The sequence below is a fragment of the Macrotis lagotis genome, chromosome 8, assembly GCF_037893015.1.
Source record: "Macrotis lagotis isolate mMagLag1 chromosome 8, bilby.v1.9.chrom.fasta, whole genome shotgun sequence".
In the NCBI taxonomy this organism is placed as follows: Eukaryota; Metazoa; Chordata; class Mammalia; order Peramelemorphia; family Peramelidae; genus Macrotis; species Macrotis lagotis.
The window spans coordinates 70,369,249-70,388,584 of NC_133665.1; the positions used below are offsets into that span (position 1 = coordinate 70,369,249).

The following is a 19,336-nucleotide window of genomic DNA, read 5'->3' on the forward strand; positions in this document are numbered from 1 at the left end:
CCATTACATTTCCCTTTTATCTATTGACTCCAGTTTTATACCACAGTATATCTTCAAATTCAGTTTTCTTCTGTGCTTCATCTATAAAAGCTCCTTCTGCCTGCTCTATTAACTGAGAAGGTTCATATGAGCATTATCAGTGTCATTTTTCTATACAGGAATACATGTAGTTCATCGTCATTAAGTCCCTCATATTTTTCCCTTCTCCTCCACTCTTTATGCTTCACCTGAGTCCTGTATTTGAAGATCAAACCTTCTGTTCAGCTCTGGCCATTCCAACAGGAACATTTGAAATTCCTCTGGTTCATCGAAAGTCCATCTTTTTCCCTGGAAGAGGATATTCAGTTTTTGCTGGGTAGTTGATTCTTGGCTGCATTCTAAGCTCTTTTGCCTTCTGGTATATTATATTCCAAGCCCTATGTGCTTTTAATGTAGTTGCTGCTAAGTCCTGTGTGATCCTGACTGCAACTCCACGATATTTGAACTGTGTCCTTCTGGCTGCTTGTGATATTTTGTCTCTGACTTGGGAGTTCTGGAACTTAGCTATAATATTCCTGGGGGTTGTTTTTTTTGGATCTCTTTCTCAGGGAGATCAGTGGATTCTTTCCATTTCTATTTTGCCCTCTGCTTCTAGAATATCAGGGCAATTTTCCTGTAATAATTCTTTGAAAATGATGTCAAGGCTCTTTTCCTGATCATGACTTTCAGGTATTCCAATAATTTTTAAATGATCTTTCCTAAATCTGTTTTCCATGTCAGTTGTTTTTTCAATGAGATGTTTTACATTTTCTTCTAATTTTTCATTCTTTTGGTTTTGAAGCATTTGAGTCCTGATTTCTCGTAAAATCAGCAATCTCCCTGAGTTCTATTCTTTGTCTGAAGGATTTGTTTTCCTCAGAGAGCTTTCTTATTTCCTTTTCCATCTGGCCAATTTGCTTTTTAAAGCATTCTTTACTTCAATAACTTTTTTGAACTGTTTTATCCATTTGACCTACGCTGATTTTTAACATGTTATTTTTTCTTCAGAATTTTTTTGGATCTCCTTGACTAAGCTTCTGACTCAATTTTCATGTTTTTCCTCCATCTTTCTCATTTCTTTTCCCAATTTTTCCTCTTATCTTCCTCACTTGATTTTTTAAATTTAATTTAATTTTTTAAATTCTCATTTTGTACAAATGTTTTTTTTACATTAGTAAAATATTCTTGTGTAAGAGTAAACAAAATACCCCTTCCCCCCATGAATATAGACTTTCTTGGGCGATAAAGTAAATGGGAGAGAAAAAAATATTTAAATTAAAAAAAATAATAGTAATAATTGTAGGTATGGCCAGGTGGCGCAATGGATGAAGCACCAGCCCTGGATCCACGAGCATCTGAGCCCACATCCAGCACTGTAGACCCAACAATCACCCAGCCGTGTGACATGAAAGCCACCTGATTCCCACCCACTCCCCTGCAAAAACCTAAAAGAAGAAAAAAAAAAGGCCCAAAATAAAATAAAATAGTAATAATAGTAGGGGTGGCTGGGTGGCAGACAGAGTATTGGCCCTTGAGCCAGGAGCACCCGGATCCAAATCTGTCCTCAGACACCCAAAGATCACCCTGCTATGCAGCTCCAGGCAGGCCACCCAGCCCCATTTGCCCTGCACCCCCCCAATTATAATAATAATAATAATAATAATAATAATAATAATAATAATAATAATAAAAATGTTCTTGAGTCTTTGTTCCAACACCAACAACTCTGTCGCGGGTGGATCACATTCTTTATGGTAAGTCCATTGCAAAAGTTACTTCCATATTTTTCCAACGTTGCCATTGCTGATCACAACTCCCTCCTTTCGTATTTCTCTACTACCATGTACTATATTTTCTCTCTCCTTTCACTCTGACTCTGCTGTAGGGTCGCTGAGTGGCGCAGAAGACAGATCCCTGGTCCTGGGGCCAAGAGGCCCTGAGCCCCCATACCACCCCTTAGGCCCAGCATCCACCTGGCCCTATGGTCCTGGACAGGCCATCCAGTCCCAGCCCCTTGCTAGAAGTAAAAAGGAAAATGTGTTGTATCTGACCTCTCTCCCCCCATGGTCCATCCTCTCCTCCTTTATTCACATCCCCACCCCTTTCCCCTGCTCCCCACTCCTTCTTACTCCAGATGTCTATACCCCATTGAGTATATATGCTGTTTCCTCTCCTAGCCACCTCTGATGAGAACACAGCTTCCCTCATTCCCCCTTGCCTTCCTCCCTTCCATATCATTGCAATAACTCATTGTAATAAAAAAATCTTATTATATGAAATATCTTGGCCTATTCCCCTCTCCTTTTTCTTTCTCCCATCACATTTCTCTTTTTTTCTATTGACTCCATTTTTACACCATATTTTATCTTCGAATTCAGCTTTCTCCTGTGCTTCTACTATAAAAGCTCCCTCTACCTGCTCTATTAACTGAGAAGGTTCATATGAGTATTATCAGTGTCATTTTTCTATGCAGCAATACATGCAGTTCATCATCATTAAGTCCCTCATATTTCCCCCCTCTCCTCCAATCTCCATGCTTCATCTGAGTCCTGTATCTGAAGATCACACCTTCTGTTCAGCTCTGGTCATTTCAACAGGAACATTTGAAATTCCCCTGGTTCTTTGAAAGTCCTCCTTTTTCCCTGGAAGAGGACATTCAGCCTTGCTGGGTAGTTCATTCTTGGCTGCATTCTAAGCTCTTTTGCCTTCCAGTATATTGTATTACAAGCCCTACGAGCTTCCAATGTAGTTGCTGCTACGTCCTGTGTGATCCTGACTGCAGCTCCGCGATATTTGAACTGTGTCCTTCTGGCTGCTTGTAATATTTTCTCTTTGACTTGGGAGTTCTGGAACTTGGCTATAATATTCCTAGAGGTTGGTTTTTTGGGATCTCTTTCTCGGGGGGGGATTGGTAGATTCTCTCCACTTCTATTTTGCCCTCTGCTTCTAGAATATCAGGGCAATTTTCCTGTAGTAATTCTTTGAAAATGATGTCAAGGCTCTTTTCCTGATCATGACTTTCAGGTATTCCAATAATTTTTAAATTATCTTTCCTAAGTTTGTTTTCCATATCAGTTGTTTTTTCAATGAGATATTTCACATTTTCTTCCAATTTTTCATTTTTTTGGTTTTGAAGTATTGATTCCTGATTTCTGTTAAATTCATCAATCTCCCTGAATTCTATTCTTTGTCTGAAGGATTTGTTCTCCTCAGAGGGTTTTCCTGTCTCTTTTTCCATCTGGCCAATTTTGCTTTTTAAAGCATTCTTCTCCTCAATAACTTTTTGAACTGTTTTATCCATTTGACCTCAGCTGGTTTTTAGCATGCTATTTTCTTCAGCATTTTTTTGGATTTCCTTGACTAAGCTGCTGACTTCATTTTCATGTTTTTCCTGCATCTCTCTCCTTTCTTTTCCCAGTTTTTCTTACAACTCCGTCACTTGATTTTTAAAGTCTTTTTTGAGCTCTGTTATGGCCTGAGTCCAATTTCTGTTTTTCTTGGAGTCTTTAGATGCAGGAGCTTGTACCTCCTCACCTTCAGTTTTAGTGTTTTGATCCTTTTTGAGGTCATAGGCAAAGTATTTCTCAGTGGTCTTCCTTTTGTTTCTCTGCTTGCTCATTTTCCCAGCCTGCGCCTGTTTTGGGGTGCTTCCTGAGCTTTTGGGACACTCCCACAAGGGTCTCAGTGTGTGAGGCTCTGTCCTCCCTCCTGGTCTGTGAATGACCATAAGCGCCGCCCTCTGCCACGGGGCTGAGGTGGGGGGCTCCCTGCTGTTCTATGGGGGGGCCTAGACTGTGATCAGGATCTGAATGTGGTCAGAGCCCCAGAGTCCTGTTCCAGGGGCAGAGGACAGAGCTCCATAGTCTGTCTCTTCACTCCCCTCCCCAGGTTCAATGGGCTCATGTCCTGGGGGCTCTTGCTTCTCAGCTCTGTCCTGGTCCCTGGATCTTGACTGCCTTGGCCATGTTGCTGGCTGTGTGCCCTGAGGGCTGGGCTTCATGTGCTAGCTCTGGCAGAGGTTCCCCCTTGTTTCCCCAAGTTGTGCCTGGTGCTCCTTGAGGCACTGCTCCCAGTGCCCTAGGGCTGCCTCCGGGAGGCTGAAGTTCCTTCACTCTGGTGGGCCACCCCTCTGACTCCGTGGAGCCTAGCCTTTCCGCTCTTTTCCAGGTTACCCCTTGCGTTGGAGAATTGCCTCGCTGGATCCCTCTGTGGGTGCTGTCTCTCGAAAATGTAGTTAGTCCTTGATTTATAAGTTTTGCTCCAGAGCAGCTAAGAGAAGGTCTTCTGCAGTTGGCTCTGCCCCTCTCTTTTCTCATTTTTTGAGCAGTATTTAGTAATGAGATCTTACTCTTCACTTCTGAGATTTTTGCATTTTTTAAAATTTTTATTAAAGATATTAGATTTTTGCATTTTTTGAACATTGATATTGTCCTTTCCATCTGTTTGTTGTATACCCAATAGTTTCCATTTTTTGATCTTTCTATTTTTTAACCATTATTAAATAATTTTGAGAATCGCTGCTTATTGAAGGATTTGAGATATAGGCTCTACTCTTTCTCACCCTCTTCATCATTTCCCTTGAGATTCTTAAGGTTTTGTTTCTCTAGCTCTAGGGGTGTGCAAACTACACCCTGGGGCCAAGCTTGATCTACTGTGAATTTTTGTATGACTTATAAGCTAAAAGTGAATTTTCTTATACTTTAAAATTTTCTTTAAGATGAATTTAATATTCTCTTTAAAAAAATTTAAAAATCTTTATTTGAAAATGTTAAAAAACCTTTTGCTTGAGGACTAAAAACAGGAATGTATTCAATTCTAGTCGAATTTTGTTAATTTTGTCTCCTTTTTAATATCTTTTTGTAATTTAGGATGGTACAGAATAGATATATTGATATACTTAGAATTGTCATTTTTATTTTATGAACTTGGCTTCTTCATTGATAATTTATTTCTCCAATTATTTATATTTGCCTTTTGTAAAGAATTTTGTAGTTTGATTAGTATTATTTATATATTGAATAGTAGACTCCTAAGCATTTTATATATTCTCTCCTTATTTTGAATAGAATCTCTTTTCTGCTTTTCTGCCTGGATTTTGTTTGTAATCTGTTTATAAATGAAGATACATTATATGGGCTTATTTTATATATATATATAGAAAAATTTTTTTGTATTTCAGACCAAGGAGACCAACTTTATTTGGTAAGCAGTAGGGAGCCATCGAAGATTTTTGACGGAGGAATAAAGGGGACCAAGTTTACACAGTATATGAAAGATGATAGATAGGAAGAGAAGTAGGTAGAGCTGCAGTAGGAAATGGGTCCTCTTATGAGGTGATAATAAGGACCCATACTCTTTATTAGAGTGGTGTCAAATAAGAAAAGAATAAAGATGTAAGAAATTTTGCAGGAGATATAGCAATAGAATTTGGTAATTGACATCATATTGGAGAGAAGGAAGAGTCCAAATTAACATCTAAGTTCTTTTTAGTTTTTGCAAGGCAGTGGGGTTAAGTGGCTTGCCCATGGTCATACAGCTAGGTAATTATTAAGTGTCTGAGACCGGATTTGAACCCAGGTACTCCTGACTGCAGGGCCGGTGCTCTATCCACTGCACCACCTAGCCTCCCCAGCATCTAAGTTTTGAACATAGAATCTAGGATAAATTCATGGTGGTATTGTTACTGAGAGGACTAGTGAAATTATAAGCTGTAGGTAATAACCTCCATTTTGGACATTGGGAGCTTGAGATGTTGGGACATGGAACTGGATTTATCCTGTAGTATAATTTAGTTCAATTAAATACAGTAAATATTTTTAAAACACCTATTATTTGTTAGGTACTGTGTTAGGCCTTGAGATTTAAATAGAAAAAAGATAGGATCTCTCTGTTTAATTGGGGGAAGATAGCACACAAAAGGAAGCTAAAATGTGTTAGGTATAATGGGAGAGGTTGAAGAAAAGCCAAGGGGGGCACAGGAACATGATGTTCTGTGGAATTAAAACCAAACAGAGCTGTTGATAGAAAGTGGAGTTACCTGGAAACTTCTGAGAGTTCTGAGGCCTGTGTAAGGGAAGACTTTGGGAGTTTATCCTCTAGCTCTCCAGTCATAGGGAAGTTGTAACTTAAGGAGTTGAGACCTAAGTATTGAGTATCAGAATCTGAGTTAATTTTCAAAGTGATGATATTTCAGGTGAACAATTTATCCTGGAGGAAGATTTGATGTTCCCTGGCATCTAAACCAAGCAGAATTGCTGATGGAAAATGGAGCATTATCTGGGCCACTCTCAGATGGGAGATTGTTCAGATAAGAAACTAGGGCCAGTATTATGGAGCTATCTATATTCAAGTGATAATTGAAGTTTTCAGCATGAAGTAAATTGACAAGGAAGGGAAGGGAAATTACTTGACCAGTAAGCATTGATTAAAGGCCTCCTATGGGCTGGGTACTCTGCTAGATTCAAAGTCAGAAATAGGGGTGGCTGGGTGGCTAGGTGGCATAGTGGATAGAGCACCGGCCCTGGAGTCAGGAGTACCTGAGCTCAAATCCAGCCTCAGACACTTAATAATTACCTAGCTGTGTGGCCTTGGGCAAGCCACTTAACCCCATTGCCTTGGAAAACAAACAAAGTCAGAAATGAAAGGTTTTTCTGTAGATTATCGTATTGTATCAGGGGAGACAAGTTGAATACACACACACACACACACACGGAAAACAATTAGGTATTTTTTGGGAGGAAAAGACCCTTTGAAGGAATGGGAATCAGGAAAGGTATTACATCTGTGCTGAGTCTCAAAGAAAATAGGGAATTCCAAGACAAGAGGTTAGGAGAAAATGTATTCCTGATGGAGAGTGTGCCACGCAAAGAGAATGAAGTGTTGTTTATGGGAAAACAAGAAGCAGACCATTTTGACTGGAGCATAACATGGAAATAATGTAGAGTGAAGCTAGAATGATCGAGAGGGTCAAGGACAAAACCTGTGAGAAGACTCCACAAAAAAGCAGGAAAAAGGAACAACAGATAACATGGGCATCTCAGAAAGAATATAATCAAGGAGATAGGAGCAGAACTGAGAGAATGTCAGTAAGTAATGTTAAAGAAAGATGGGGACTTTTAAGTATTGGAGAACTTGAATTAGGGGATAGAATTGGATAACAAGCTTAAAGTTGGATATTTGATATTCCCAAATGCTCCATTGTGGTTATAGTCCAATTGATTCTTATAATCTACAATACTTCAGAGATTTATGATTTCTTCAATGCACTTTTCTTTCCAGTGATGCATCTGGTATCCTTTTATGGTGCCTCATCTTATTCGACTCTTGGGAAAGTCTCCCACAGTTGTCCATCCAAATTGGGCTAGGGACATTCTTTCTCTGGATATACCAGGATTCCAGTGAACTACCCAGTCTTTGCGTTTGCCACATACGCAGCTCACTTTTTCAATCTTGCCTTTTTTTGATGACCCAACTTCTTTTCTTTTTGTAATTTCTTATTTGTAATGTGTTCCCACCTTCTCAGACCCACTATGTGTCTCACTGTTGCCCTTTGACTGATTGTTTACTTCAGTTTTTTTGTAGACTATATTTATACAAATGTTGCAGATAAATGTTGATATTAAGAAGTAGACCCTTGTCTGTATAATAACTGCAGTTTCTCAAAGACTTTTTCCTCTACCCCATTTTTCTTCTCTCCAATTCTGGTTACACACATGCATTTCATAGCTCATATAATCTATTGCCTATCATAGTTTAGGGACTAGTCAATCTTAGTATCTACTTGATACCATTTGAATTGAGGAATTATAATTATCTATTATAGATTTTGCATTATTAGCAGGCCTTATATAAATTAGCACAATATTATTGGGCCAACAGGAATCTTTTGAAGGCATCACCATCTGGAGAATTATTTTTTGACTTAGTGCTAGATCTCTTTGGTGATAGTGGTGACCACCTTTGGCATGCATACGTTTCCCTCTTTTCTGCCTTTTGTCATACTAATAAAGGATTGTTGGCCAAAGTTTACTGTTGGATTTTTTTTTCTATGATTTTTGTATAATTTTGATACATTGAATGGGAGACATCTTGTAGTAGCAGAGTCTCAAGGTTATGTTTTGCTGTACCAAATTAAGTATGTTTACTTTTTATACTAAGTACAATGGAATCTTGTTTCTTTCTATTTCAGTCATTTAGGGTAATGGTGAAGTTGTGGTCCTCTATGAAATATCACTTGAGATAATCTGCCTGTTTGGTTATAAAGCCCCTTATTAAAGATGTTCTCGATGAATGTGTACGTTTTTTTCTTGTAAAAATTTTATACATGTGAAATATTAGGTGTAGTAGCTTGCAAGTTACTGATGTTCTCTTGGTTGTCCTTTTTTGGGTAATTATAAGAATCTTTTTGCCCCCCCCCATATTTTAAACTTCCCCTTTTTAGACATTTGAATATTGATACCTCACTATCTTTCTAGTGGTGTTTCTTACAGAATGGACTTCCTTTGTATATAATTGGTTCAGTCTGGCTCATTTTCTCATCTTTTCTTTCTTCAGTGCCATTTCCACTTCCTCTAAAAGTACGTTTTGGGACTGTAATGTTAGTGTCAATATGTGATACTTTCACTGTTGTTGATGGTGAAAAGTGTTGGTTGTGAAAATCTTTGTAGATCTTTACCGTCTTTCATCTCTTTGTTGTCTTCCCTTTAGTTTCATCGTTATATACTTTTATATTCTACTGGTGGTGTTGTATTACTTCAAGATTTGGAACACAACAGTCTCTGAAGAACTGGAAGTGAATGTCACACAAAGGGCAATGGAGAGGTGCATGGTGGGTGTGAACAGGCTGCAACATATAACAAATGGGGAACTTTGAAGAAGACCAGGAATAAAAGATTTCATCATGAAATGTATGGTAGAAAAAGATGGACTGCATCTGTGAACAGAGGAAGGGATGACAGGTGGACAGCTTGAGTGCTCATGGATATCTTTCCGATGTTGGGAGATAACTAGAAAGGTTTCCAGCAGGCTACCTTTGGTAGATAACTGTGGTGCACTACAAGAAGCCTCTGGCCAAGAATCATGTAGTATGGGCAGGCTGGGATGGGTTACTAAGTTGTTGAAAACAATGTCAAAATAGATGAGATTTCACCTTCCATTTGAATATGCCTTACAGTGTTTTAAACTGTTTTTTTTTTCATAACTATGTTAAGCTGTTAGTGCTGTGCATTGTATTGCCTTTTCTTTGTAAAGTTTTACAGTTGAGTTTATATTTCTAAATGGATGTTGCCCTAAACTTGCCATTTCTTTCCACTTGGCAAGTAGGTTGAGTATTTGCCAAGTCTTGTAGTTGTTTAGTGTTTTTTTTTTTGGACTTTTATTATGTCATTTGATATGTATGTCAGTATAACCTCTATAAAATTAGTTACAATCTGTATTACTCTTTTCTTCTGCCCATTTCCAATATTTTACCTTTAATAGTTTACTTAAATAATTGGGTTAGAGTTGTTTTAATTTTATCCCTTATCTTATAATCATTTTTATACTTTTAGCTTTTTGATCTTTGCTCAGTGTCCTCATTGTGCACAGCTCATTCAGGAATGAATCCCTCATTAGTAATAGGTCTTTTCTGTCAGTTTTACTTATTATGTTATTTGATACTTGCCAAGGCCTGGTGTTTTCTGATTCATTCCTTCCTTCCTTCCTCCCTCCCTCCCTCCCTCCCTCCCTCCCTCTTTCTTTTGGTTTTTGCAAGGCAATTGCAAAATTTGCAGGGGTTAAGTGACTTGCCCAAGGTCACACAGCTTGGTAATTATTTAGTGTCTGAGGCCAGATTTGAACTCAGCTTGTCCTAACTCTAGGGCTGTTGCTCTTGGTGGCCGGTGCTTCACATAGTTGTCCTGAGATTCTTTTCTTTAAGAAAATATTCATATTTAAATATTCATAAATCTTATATGTGATCTTAACATGTCTTTGGCTTTTCTTATTCCTTTCTCCTGAACAATATTTTCTTACCTTATTTTGAAGTCACTGAATAGCAAAGTTAGTAATACATTTTTTTTTCTGATGAACACTTTATTTTTTATAAAGATTTTATTTTGAGTTTTTCAATTCTCCCCCATTCTTGCCTCCCTCCCCCCCCCCCCCAGAAGGCATTCTGTTAGTCTTTATATTGTTTCCATGGCATACATTGATCTCAGTTCAATATGATGAGAAAGAAATCATATCCTTAAGGAAGAAAAATAAAGTATAAGAGATAGCAAGATTACATAAGATAAGTTTTTTTTTTTTTCCCCTAGAATTGAAGGTAATAGTTTTCGGACTTTGTTCAAACTCCACAGTTCTTTCTCTGGATACAGATGGTATTCTCCATTGCAGATAGCCCAAAATTGTCCCTGGTTGTTGCACTGATGGAATGAGCAAGTCCATCAAGGTTGATCATCATCACCCCCATGTTTCTGTTAGGGTGTACATTGTTCTTCTGGTTCTGCTCATGTTGCTCAGCATCAGTTCATATAAATCTTAGTAATATAATTTGAATGGTTATTTTGAGTGCTTTGTAGAAATTCTGTTCCTCTTCTTAATAGGTTTTAGTTGATCTTATTTTAAATGTAGTTTTCTTTTGCACAGAGTTGTGATGAGCAGAGAGTAATAAAAGTTGACCACATGATCCATGAAATGACATTTCTTACCCCTTTCATTCTTGACATGCCTTTCCAAAGAGAATGTGTAAGCCTTCCAGCCCTGTGGCTGTGATTTCCTTTGTTTTCTAGGTTCATTTAGAGTAAGCATATCAAGATTAATATGATCCAGTTCTTCTTGTTACATGTCTTAATAGGTTATTAGACAAGACCTCAACATTTAGAGTTCCAGCTGTTACATTAATACTTATTGTCAAAAAGCCATGTAAATGCCCACCATCTGTCACATTTTATCACTTGACTATTGTGGCTGCAGAAGTTACAGGACTTCCCAGGACTGAGAGTATTTTGTATTTTTCTTTCAAATATGGGTTGTCATAAAAGAAATCACTTTAATTTTGCCTGGATATTTGTGAAGAGTCTTTTAGTAATTAGATAGGGTGTTTCTCAGAAAGTATATATACTCTTATAACATTGGAATTGCAGCAGAAACTCGGAGTTGCCTCCGAACTCATGTTAATGCATGACGGTAGTACTTTTTGTATGTTCCTTAAAACATCTTTGTAAAATGAGACATTTAGGATTATTTCCATTTTGAAGATGAGAAAACTGAGGTTGAAAAAGCTTATGGAACTTGCTTGGTATCACAGCACTAATAAGCATTAAATAAGAATGTGGTATTTTTTTTTTGAATAACGTATATTCATACAGGTGTCCTCAAAGACTTTGTCCAGCTTAAAACTTCATTAGGAAAAAATTGCTCTTTTACTTTTGGGACACTGATAGTTTTTTAAAGTTTTCAGAATACTTTATTATTTCCTTTGATCATTATGGTAATCTTATCAGGGAAATACTGCAGATAATATTATTCTCCTATTTTATATATAAGGAAAGAGACTCAGAGGTCAGTGACTTTGTCTCACAATCACAAAGGAGTCTTGATTCAGGATTTGAGTACAGGCTTTTTTGACTTCAATTCCAGCATACCTCTACAAGATCTACAGTTTTGTAAGTCACAGAGAGAAGAAACATTTTTGGGGTGAAGATGATCAGTTAAAGATATTATTTAGCTGGGCCTTATTGGATGGCTAAGATTTAGTTAGGCAGAGAGAAGATGAACATAGGGTGATAAAAGCATATTTATGAGCATGAAATTTTCTACATTAATTATTTTGATCCTAGGGTAAATGGGGAGTTGAACTATATTGGACTGTGCCATTGGAATAGGAAATCATATATATAGAAAGGAAATGGCATATAGAGAAAGGAAATCTTTATCGAGAAAATCCCATGAGGGTCCAATGAGGAGTTGAATCAGACTGAAAAATGACTGAAAACCAAAAATGTTGTGCTATACCATGGAAAGATTTTGATCTGGTTAGGAAAATAACCTTTACTATACTACTTTGAACAAATAGTATATTAATAGATTCAAAATGATTGAATACTGATGACATTTATTCATTTACAGGACAAAACTTAGTCAACATGGAAGCAGCAGAGGTGGATAGTCCCCCAAATCTGAATTGTAAGATCATGACTTTCAGACCTTCGATGAATGAATTTAGAGAGTTCAACAAATATTTAGCATATATGGAGTCTAAAGGAGCACATAGAGCAGGACTTGCTAAGGTAAGAAAACCTTCAGAGCTGTTACTTTAAATTACAAATAATTCTTTGCATATCTTCCAAGTTTTAGTCATTTTACTTTGTATTACATCTGAAAAGAAAGTTTTTATATGTTCTTTTTTTTGGATAATATCATGAATTCTTTAGAATATCAAAATATTATTCCTTATCTGTTTATAAATTGGCTCGTTTGGTGAATTTATCAGTTTGGACTGATGATTGCTTACTCTGGTGGAGGTCACAGCCTTCTACAGATGTCTTCTTATCCTTTATGAGTTTTGTTCATTTTTAGATGTATCATTGTGCTCAAGGGCTGTCTGTTGTTTTTCCAGTATCTCTAGTACATCATTGGTTGTCCAAATGTTATCTCTCACACTTATAATATGGCCAGCCCACTTGTTTTACAACTGTTCCTGTCTTTTATATAATGTCTTTTATTTAATTTCTTTTTAATTTAAAATTTCTTAAAAAATTTTTTTTATTTGTTTAAGGCATTGGGGTTAATTGACTTGCCCAAGGTCACACAGCTAGGAAATTATTAACTGTCTGCATTTCTATGAATATCATTACTGAGGTGACAGTTCATTGCATTTGTAGAGAGAGAAAAATCATTATCATCAGGAAATGTTTCAATTTAGATCATAAGCAGGTCATGGAACATGGAACACTGGCAAACCTCTTTGGTAGATGAATTATTTTAATCAAATACTTTCTTAAAATCAGTAAAGATGGGGCGGCTAGGTGGCGCAGTGGATAAAGCACCGGCCCTGGAGTCAGGAGTACCTGGGTTCAAATCCGGTCTCAGACACTTAATAATTACCTAGCTAAAAAAAAAAAGTAAAGATTAAACACAGAAATGACTTTTATTTGCATATGCATGTTATCTGCATAAATATATGCAATATATAATACGCATATATTATTTGCATAAATATAAAGATGTGTTCTATTGTAGAAAATAGTATCTGAAATTTGGCCTTTTTCTTAGTTGTACATTCTTTAAAGCCATACCATTGGTACATGCATATATTTTCATTGCACTGGGAAATTGGACAAATTGGTCAGTAGTTGCTGAGGGGTGTGTGTGTGTGTGTGTGTGTGTGTAAGTATGTTTATGTATAATGCATGTGAATGTAATATAAAATATAAATAATATGATATACATAATACAGTATGTAACATACACATGCATATATATATATACATACATACCTATATGTCTCTACACACATGCATATACACATATCTATATACCCATATATGTGTGTATATGTGCATCTATTTATTATTTTGGTTGGAATTAAAAAATTTTATGGTCTTTTTTGGTTCTTTGGAATTTTTCTTCTTTGCATATTGACCCCTTAAGTAAGGCTTTTGTTGCCTTCAGCACAGGTTTCTTCTTTACAGGAAAAAAATCTACTTTTTGTTTTTTAAAATTTTTTTTAGGTTTTTTTTTTTTTGCAAGGCAAATGGGATTAAGTGGCTTGCCCAAGGCCACACAGCTAGGTAATTATTAAGTGTCTGAGACCGGATTTGAACCCAGGTACTCCTGACTCCAGGGCCGGTGCTGTATCCACTGCGCCACCTAGCCGCCCTCAAAATCTACTTTTTGAAAGAGATTCAACAACCTCTTCCTTCTTTTCATTTTATAACTTCTTCAAGTTGTCCATTAGATGCTGCATTGTTAGAGTTCAAATGTGATAGTTCCACTATTACTGATGAGAATAAGTAACTCTATTTCTAATTCCAATGATTTGGAAATCTTATATTTGCCTTTGAGAAAGTGCTTTAGCAAAAGGTTTTACAGGCTCTGTCTTCTCAATTACTTTTTTACCATTTTGTGTTTTGCTATTGATTTTGACTTCAGTCAGTCCATTTATATTATTTTTCAAATGGACTTCTATGTTAATTCTTTAATACTTTAAATTCTTGTTATCTTTTACTGCTGTTTCTTACTAGTGGGCAGATATTTCTGAGACTGTCTTGGTATGACCACAGATAAATCATTTCACCTCTCTTGGGTCCTATGCATAACTGTAAGGCAAGGGATCCAATTAGGTGACCTTGGTTTGTGGAACCAATTCCTAGGTTTAGACTGTTCTTCCCTATTCCCCAGCAAGTGCCTGGTAAATCAGTAGTTAGGTATTATATTCATACTACTAAAAGAAAAATACCTAACAGTTCTAATGTGTATTCTTATTTGGGTTATTAGTTTAGAATTAGAAACATTAGAGTTGCAGTGGACTAGATCTTGGGTGAAAGACAGCTAAGTACACTGAGCACAAATAACTTTTTCCCTTCATTTTTTTATTTTTATTTTTTTTATTTTAGGTTTTTGCAAGGCAAATGGGGTTAAGTGGCTTTACCCAAGGCCACTCAGCCAGGTAATTATTAAGTGCCTGAGGCCTGATTTGAACTCAGGTACTCCTGATTCCAGGGCTGGTACTCTATCCACTGTGCCACCTAGCTGCCCCCATTTTTAAAATTAAAAAAAAAACTTTATTCATTTATTTATTTAGGGCAATAGGGTGAAGAGTGACTTGCCTGTGGTCACACAGCTAGGTAATTATTATTAAATGTCTGAGTCTGGTTTTGAACTCAGGTCCTCCTGACTTTAGTGCCTGTGCTCTATCCACTGTGCCACCTAACTGCCCCTTCCTTTATTTTTAGCATTTTATTTTTACAAAAAATTCTGAGTTCCAAATTTTCTCCCTCCCTCTCCATTGAAAAGCAAGCAATAGGGTGGCTAGGTGGCGCAGTGAACAGAGCACCGGCCTTGGAGTCAGGAGTACCTGGCTTCAAATCCGACCTTAGACACTTAATAATTACCTAGCCATGTGGCCTTGGGCAAGCCACTTAACCCCATTGCCTTGAAAAATCTAAAAGAAAAAATCTAAAAAAATCCAAGCAATATTATATTAATTATACATATCAAGTCATGTAAAATATATTTCCATACTAGCCATGTTGCAAAAAACCCAAAACAATAAAAATCAAGTAACATAATTTGAAAATATGCTTCAGTCTGCGCTCAGAATTCATCATTTCTTTCATTGCAGATAGATAGCATTTTTTATCATGGATCCTTTGCAGTTGTCTTGGGTCATTGTCTTAATCAGAAAAGTCAAGTTTTTCACAGTTGTTCAAAGTACAATATTGCTGTTACTGTGGACAGTATTTCATTGTTCTGTTCATTTCACTTTGCTTTAATTGATTTGTCTTTCTAGATTTTTTTTAAATCATCCTGTTATCTTTATAGCGCAATAATTTTATATCAGATTGAACATAGATATTTTCTAAAACCCACTTGGTAGTTAAATGAAGGACTTGCTCCTCTGGGTCTGGAACAAATTTTTCCTTCACTAGCCTATTATAGGTATCATTGTACATGTGAAGGTTGAAGGAGGTTTTTAGTAGTAATTCAATTATGAGTTCATTTTTAGGTATCATTTCATATTAATAAGGCTCCCTGCTCTTTAAGTGTCATTGAAGCTCTAATTGGTTAAGACCTAGATGCTTTAATAAATAAATGATCATTCTTGACTTTTGACAACCAGAAACTTAATGTTCTCATCTGTTGTCTAAGAAGAAGTCTTTGATGACCTAGTTCTTTTTTTCTTTTTTTAAAGGTTTTTTTGCAAGGCAGATGGGGTTAAGTGGCTTGCCCAAGGCCACAGAGCTAGGTAATTATTAAGTGTCTGAGACCAGACTTGAACTCAGGTACTCCAGACTCCAGGGCCAGTGCTCTATCCACTGCTGATGACCTAGTTCAAAGAAACTCAAGTAAGATAAATACTATGTGACATTGTGGGGTAGGTTAGCAGGATATTCATTTTGGATACTCTTGGGTATTTTCAGATATCCTGAGAATAGTCTAGACAGTTATTTTTATTGTAGACTGGATTAGGCCAAACCTTTTACAGAAGTTAGAATGAAAAGAAAAAAAAAACCTTTGAACTCTTGACTTAAAGATTGATAAGGCTCTATGTCACAATGTTCTTAATCTTTAGTATCTTGAACCATTTTGGCAGTTTGATGACTTTGAATTCTCTTTTCAGAGTAATGTTTGTTGCTTATATAATCCAAAGATATGTTAACGTTCAGTTAGAAGTTAATGAAAATAACTCTGAAATCCATCCATACCCCATGGATGTCTATGGACTTAGGTTTACCTTTTATTTTGTTTTTGGTTCTTTTTGAAAGACAATGGAGTGAAATGACTTGCCCAGCTAAGTAAATATCAGATGTCTGTGACCTGATTTGAACCTCAGGTTCTCCTGACTCCAGGGTCTGTGCTTTATCCACTGTGCCATCTAGCTGCCCCCTAGGTCTTCCCTTTTATAAATGTTATGGGAGACAGCATGGCGATGTGGATTGAAAGGTGACCCCGGATTTAAGAAGACCTGAATTCAGATCTCTCCTTTTGTGTATTGACTACATGACCTTTGTCAAGTCACCAAACTTCCAAGTGCTTTTGACAACTCCAGGATTATAAATTGCAGTGGAGGTGCTACCTTGGTGGAGGAAACCTTCTTCTCTGGGAGTCCCCTCTGTTAGTGAAATCACAGGTCCAGGTCCTACTCTTTTTCCTGTTAAAGTAGCTATGCTTAAAAAAAAAAAAGAGTTGGTTGTTGTCTTTTGTTCTTGAGAGGGACCAAAATGACATTATTATATTGGAGTCAAGGTACACTGGATCTGACTGTGGTTGATAAGACCAGTAAGAGCTTGGAATGCTCTACCACAGATAGGGGACAAATAGTCCCCACGAACATTTGGAGTGGTGATTTCTCAGTTGGTCCAACTCCTGCTCATCTTTGCTGTGGGGATGCCAGTATCTCCCATGTCACACAATTGATTCCACAGTTAGACCTTGAGAATGTCCTTGTATTACTTCTTGTGGCCTCTATGTGAGTGCTTGACTTCTCTGAGAAGCTGTAAAGTAGGTAAACATGTTTGTCATTCTAAAAGTATGGCTAGCCTATCAGAACTGTGCTCTTTGCAGTAGAGTTTGAATGCTTGGTAACTCAGCCTGGTGTCTTCTTCTGCCAGGTGGTCTTTAGAATCTTCCTAAGAAAATTCAAATGGAAGCAGTTGAGTTTTCTTGGCATGCCACTGATATATTCTGGTTTCAGAGACATATAACACTGAGGTCAATACAACAGCTCTGTAGACTTGTACTTTGGTAGGCGCCTAATACACTCTTCTCTCCTATATTTGCCTTTGGAGCATTCCAAATACCGAGCAAACTCTGATGATGCATGTGTCAGCATCATTATTAATGTGTACCTTCTTGAAAGTGTCCTGTCAAGATGAGTGAACTTGTCCACAGTTTTAGAAACTTCTCCATTTGTTGTAAGAAATGATTCCATGGGGGCAACTAGGGGGACAGTTCAAATCTGGCCTCAGATACTTGACAATTATGTAGCAGTGTGACCTTGGGCAAGTCACTTAACCTCATTGCCTTGCAAAAAAAGAAAAAGAAATGATTCCATGCCTGAATGATGTGGTGCTGGATAGTGGAACCCCTTTGTTTTCTTGGTGATATTTGTTAGACCAAAATTAGCACAAGCAGCAGAGAATTGATCCATATTGTTTTGCATCTCAAGTTCAGAGTGCATTACAACCATTTGCAAATGAAAAATTGTGCACCAAGTCTCCTTCTACTTTATATTGCCTTATAGCCTTTTCAAGTTAAATAATTTGCCATCAGTTCGGTAGCTGACCTTGATGCCATGCTTATCCTCAATTGAAGGTGTCTTGACATTATTGTTTTTTTTTAATTTTTATTAAAGATATTATTTGAGTTTTACAGTTTTCCCCCAATCTTGCTTCCCTCCCCCCCACCCCCACCCCACAGATAGCACTCCGTCAGTCTTTACTCTGTTTCCATGTTGTACCGCAATCCAAATTGGGTGTGATGAGAGAGAAATCATATCTTTTAAGAGAACAGAATTCTCAGAGGTAACCAGATCAAACCATAAGACATCTGTTTTTTTTTTTTTTTTTCCGAATTAAAGGGAATAGTCCTTGTACTTTGTTCAAACTCCACAGTTCCTTATCTGGATACAGATGGTACTCTCCTTATTGTTTTTTTTTTAAATTAAAGATTTTATTTATTTTGAGTTTTACAGTTTTTCCCCCCAATCTTAATTTCCGTCCCCTCACCCCCCCCGAAAGTAATTTTTGACATTATTGTTAAAAGCAGTTTTCTAAAAAACCTGGATGCAAGCAAAGAGCCTTGTTTCACTATAATGGTGACTGAGAAAGCAAGCACAAGAGCATCATCCACTATCTAGAACCTGGTCAAACATGCTGTCATAAAGCTTGTGTAGATGAACTTTTGTAGGCAACCAAATTTTGCCATAATTTTCCACAGTTTTCCTTACTATTGACAGTGGCAAAGACCTTATTCAGATCAATGAATGCTGTGTACAGATTTGTTCAGTTTGTGGGAGCTGTGGAGCAATAAACAATTTTTTTCCTATGGCCCTATTTTTTAATATGAGAAAATGTTTTTTTAATTGATTTTTTTACTTTTCCAAATGCATGTTATGAAAGTTTTTAACATTCATCCATATGACTACGCATATTTACGTTCCAAAATTTTCTTCAACCCTCCCCTCAGTCAGATTAATATTGTACTTAACACATTTTTTTTTTTGCAAGGCAAACGGGGTTAAGTGGCTTGCCTAAGACCACACAGCTAGGTAATTATTAAGTGTCTGAGACGGGATTTGAACCCAGGTACTCCTGACTTCAAGGCTGGTGCTTTATCCACTACACCACCTAGCTGCCCCTTAACACATTTGTTTTAAGCATGTTTACAGGTTAGCCATTTTTGGTATGAGGAATTAGGATTAAGGGAAAGAAATACATAAAGAGATATTTTTAAAAAACGTGAACATGGTGTTCCTTTTTTTTTTTTTCTTCCTCTGGATGGGGATGACATTGTCCATAGCCAGTCTAGTAGGATGGTCCAGCTCCCTGAACATCTGAGAGGAGCTGCCTCCATCAAGACTGATCATCTCACATTGTTGTGGTTATTAATGTTG

The 19,336-nt window shown here is 37.1% G+C and overlaps 1 protein-coding gene across 10 annotated transcripts in view; it reads left to right on the forward strand.

The window, feature by feature from the left end:
* KDM4C (lysine demethylase 4C) overlaps nt 1-19,336 on the forward strand; it is a 502,779-nt gene that overhangs the window by 58,986 nt on the left and 424,457 nt on the right. For 9 of the 10 annotated variants that reach the window (XR_012470847.1, XM_074197494.1, XM_074197496.1 and 6 more), the window contains one exon: nt 12,127-12,287. Coding sequence is in view for 9 of the 10 variants with exons in the window: in XM_074197492.1 (XP_074053593.1) it covers nt 12,127-12,287 (161 nt within the window). In the remaining variant the exon portion in view is untranslated. Of the gene's footprint in view, nt 1-6,591; nt 8,846-12,126; nt 12,288-19,336 lie in introns of those variants that run through there. The other variant, XM_074197495.1, reaches the window with a different exon arrangement.